The sequence below is a fragment of the Cyprinodon variegatus genome, unplaced genomic scaffold, assembly GCF_000732505.1.
Source record: "Cyprinodon variegatus isolate N-32 unplaced genomic scaffold, C_variegatus-1.0 Scaffold2849, whole genome shotgun sequence".
NCBI classification, from domain to species: Eukaryota; Metazoa; Chordata; class Actinopteri; order Cyprinodontiformes; family Cyprinodontidae; genus Cyprinodon; species Cyprinodon variegatus.
In genome coordinates, this window is record NW_015153302.1 from 1,712 (window position 1) to 5,725 (window position 4,014).

Sequence of the window (4,014 nt, forward strand, 5' to 3'; positions counted from 1 at the left end):
TCCAGGCTCCGTATTGATCCAGGCTCCGTATTGATCCAGGCTCCGTATTGATCCAGGCTCCGTATTGATCGATGCTGAGGCAACATAAGGCTGATGTTTGATGAATTGTTTTAATATGACAGGTATTGATGGGTTTGCGGAGGCTGAGCTCTGATCTCATTAGGGCCGGCACCAAACAGGGAGCGAGGCGTTAACGCGGTTAGCTGGAAGATTACCTGGAAGGGGGAAACTAATCTGGGCCCGGATCAAACAGAAGCAGCCAGCAGTGTTTTTAGGTTTATCTTTTCAACTTTCTCTCTTTTGGAATAATTATCCAGGAAAAAACTGAATGTGTTTAGATGTGATGAGAGGATCCAGGAACATGCAGCCGTGGTCCAGCTTCTCTTTTAGAGAAACATTCTCCTCCTGCTTTCCTGAAACAGAACAGATCTGGATTCCTAGAAATGAGGAAGCTAATAAACAGGCTAACAGTTAGCATTTCTCAGCAGCGTCGCTAACAGTTAGCGCCCTGATTGGCCCAGTTACTGATGGAAGCAGGATTAGCACCATGGAGCGGCGCTGGTTCTAAGCTGGATCTTGTTTGCTGTAAAGGTGGAGCAGGAAGTGAGCTGGATGGGGGTTTGATCTGAGGTGTCTCTCTGCAGGGTACATACCCAGCTACCTGGACAAGGACGAGCTGTGCGTGGTGTGCGGGGACAAAGCCACGGGCTACCACTACCGCTGCATCACCTGTGAGGGCTGTAAGGTAGGCTGGACGGGTGGCGGGGGTTGGTGTGGCGCAGCGGCGCGCTGACTGCACATGCTTCCTCTGCAGGGCTTCTTCAGGAGAACCATCCAGAAGAACCTGAACCCCACCTACGCCTGCAAGTACGAGGGGAGGTGCGTCATCGACAAGGTGACCAGGAACCAGTGCCAAGAATGTCGCTTCAAGAAGTGCATCGCAGTGGGAATGGCCACAGACTGTGAGTCCCTCCGCCGCCGCCGTTTGGTCCGGTACCGGTCCGATCCACCCGGCTGGGCTGGAAAATAAACGCTCCTAATCTGTTAGACTAACATCTAATAATCTGCAGCAGCTGGACCTGCTTTAGGTTCAGAATCTGGGTTAAAGTTCTGACATCATCGCAGCGTTCAGTGACATCATCACAGCGTTCAGTGACATCATCACAGCGTTCAATGACATCATCACAGCGTTCAGTGACATCATCACAGCTTTCATTCCTGCAGATCAAACACCTGCTGTTCTTATCTAGATGCTGCAGCTCTACAGTCAGGAACCATTTCCAGACCAATTAGACGCTTTGATGTTTTTATTCTGTTAATTATATTCTGCTTCTTAAAAACACATGAAGGGAAAAATCCTCCAACCAAAAAGGAAACATTTTATTCTAAGTCCTAATTAATGATATATTAATTAGAAAGCAAACTAATTTGCTAATAAATCGGATCTATCCCTGTTTTTAACGGGGGGGTTGAGACGGACGCGTCCATCAGGTGTTTGCAGAGCAGCGGTTCGCACTGCGCCCGCTGGAACCATGAAAGCTTGACCTCTGACCCCTGTCTCGCTCCAGTGGTCCTTGACGACAGCAAGCGGCTGGCCAAGCGGAAGCTGATCGAGGAGAACCGGGAGCGGCGGCGCAAGGAGGAGCTGCAGAAGACGGCGTGGGACCGGCAGGAGCCCACTCAGGACGAGTGGGAGCTGATCCGCCTGGTGACGGAGGCCCACATGTCCACCAACGCCCAGGGCAACCACTGGAAGCAGAAGAGGAAGTTCCTGGTGAGACCCCTCCTCCCCCCCGCTGCCTCCCCCCTCCCTTCCCCTCCTCACCACCACAGCTGTGACTGAATTGATTTCCTCTGCCCCCCCCTCCCTCCCAGCCCCTCCTCTTCCTCCTCAGCCATGCTAACGTGTCCCTGTGTTGTTCTTGTCCTTGTAGAGCAGATGAGGACAGTTAGCTGGATGGTGGATGGGTGCTCCTGAACGCAGCACCAGTCTTTGAACGGAACATGTCCGTCTCCTGACCTCTGACACTAACCCCCCCTTTCCTCTCCAGCTTCCTGCCGTTTCTGTTGCTAACAAACTCCTGATTCAGTGCAGAGTTTCTGGGGCTGGATTCAATGAACGCTTCAGATGGCCGCTCACACTGAGCCTGGGTCTGCTGGACGTTTCTTCCTGTTCAAAGGGAGTTTTTCCTCTCCACTGTCGCTAAAAGCATGAAGACTCAATGAGTCGATGCAATCAGCTGGTTTTCCTTAGATAGAAAACTTTGAATCAATCTGACTGGATGATCTGGTTGGTCTGGATCTATAAAGTGACCTGAGATGACATGATGTGAATTGGAGCTATAGAAATAAACTGAATAGAATTGAACGATGATGGGGGGGTGGAATGGCGGATCTGAAGGTTTGAATCCCGTCCCAGAAACTGGTCTCTCTGTCGCCTCTCCCCTGTCCTCAGCTTGATCTTTTCTCAGTTGACTTCTCTCGGGTTCTTCATTGAAACTTCACCTCCTGTTGATCATCCAACAGGTCGAGGAAGCTATGCTTCTTAATGAAATAACATGTAATTTATTCTATACTTCTGACCAGAGCGCAGCAGGGGTGAAGGATGCTAAGGTAGGACGCTCGGGGTGAGCCCAGCTTTCACGCACCTGTGCACATGTGGACACAGACTCATACGTCCTCCTGTCTTCTGTCCTCCAGCCTGAGGACTGCGCTCAAGCCTCCATGGTCAATGCAGCCGAGGAGAACAAGGTGGACATTGAAGCCTTCAGTCAGTTTACTAAAATTATCACCCCCGCCATAACCCGAGTGGTGGACTTTGCCAAAAAGCTGCCAATGTTCTGTGAGGTAGGTTCTGTGGACTGAACCATTTCTGTTTTAACCCTTTATAGGCCGCTCAGTCAAATACTGATGGGGGGAGCAGGTGATCAAAAAGGCTAACTTACTCTTTAAACATTCGTCCTGAAAAAGTTTCTATTTTCTTTCATATTTGTAGGAAAACTTTAGGATTTATTTCAGAATGTTTTTCTTTGTTCAAATAAGTTTAACTTTTAGAAAAATGGACAAATTAAATTCATTATACCTGAATTATGTCTCAAATAAAAACGAAGGGACGATTTTAAAGAATTCTTAGTTTATTTTTATGATATTTCACCTTTGGGTTTGTGGGTTAGCGCTGTTAGCATGGCAGCTAGCCTCGGCGCGCTCTGACGCCGCCTGTCCTGCCGTCCTCAGCTGCCATGCGAGGATCAGATCATCCTGCTGAAGGGCTGCTGCATGGAGATCATGTCTCTGCGAGCCGCCGTGCGCTACGACCCGGAGAGCGAGACGCTCACGCTCAACGGCGAGATGGCGGTGACCCGGGGTCAGCTGAAGAACGGGGGGCTGGGCGTGGTCTCAGACGCCATCTTTGACCTGGGCGTGTCGTTGGCGTCCTTCAACCTGGACGACTCTGAGGTGGCTCTCCTGCAGGCGGTCATCCTCCTCTCCTCCGGTGAGTCCTGCTGCTCCTCCTGGCGCTGCCCGCTGGTTGGAGCTGAGGTTAGTCAGAGGCGGGTCTCTGGAGCGTCTCCTTCTGTCGTCACTCAGATTGGCTGAACACTCGGCTTTGACATGAAATCCATATTAAACAATCAATGAACGAGCCTAATCAATGTGAGGAGCTTTGTCCCGCTAGCTTGGCTCCGGCTGTGCTGCACGGCTCCTCACTGAAGATCAATACTGCTGCTGACATGCAGGAGGACGCAGGGCCGTCTGCTCTGCTCTCTGATGGGGACACGGCTAACCGGTCCCCTAGTCCCCATGGACTGTCTGCCAGAGGAAGCCGTTAGCATCAGAGCGCTACGCCTCCTTTAGCTGAAACAGTTCAATAGATTCTGGTTAGAGACAAGAGGACAGAGACATGGACAGAGAGACAGAGACATGGACAGAGAGACAGAGACATGGACAGAGAGACAGAGACATGGACAGAGAGATAGAGACATGGACAGAGAGACAGAGACATGGACAGAGAGA

At 50.8% G+C, this 4,014-nt stretch overlaps 1 protein-coding gene across 5 annotated transcripts in view; it reads left to right on the forward strand.

The window, feature by feature from the left end:
* The window catches only part of LOC107081069 (thyroid hormone receptor beta), a 6,716-nt gene that overhangs the window by 971 nt on the left and 1,731 nt on the right, over positions 1-4,014 (forward strand). For 3 of the 5 annotated variants that reach the window (XM_015369282.1, XM_015369284.1, XM_015369283.1), the window contains exons 2-7: positions 645-745; positions 815-962; positions 1,569-1,774; positions 2,527-2,613; positions 2,701-2,847; positions 3,235-3,493. In XM_015369282.1, coding sequence (XP_015224768.1) covers positions 645-745; positions 815-962; positions 1,569-1,774; positions 2,527-2,613; positions 2,701-2,847; positions 3,235-3,493 — 948 coding nt within the window. The remainder of the gene's footprint in view (positions 1-644; positions 746-814; positions 963-1,568; positions 1,775-2,526; positions 2,614-2,700; positions 2,848-3,234; positions 3,494-4,014) is intronic. The other 2 variants (XM_015369285.1, XM_015369286.1) reach the window with 2 other exon arrangements.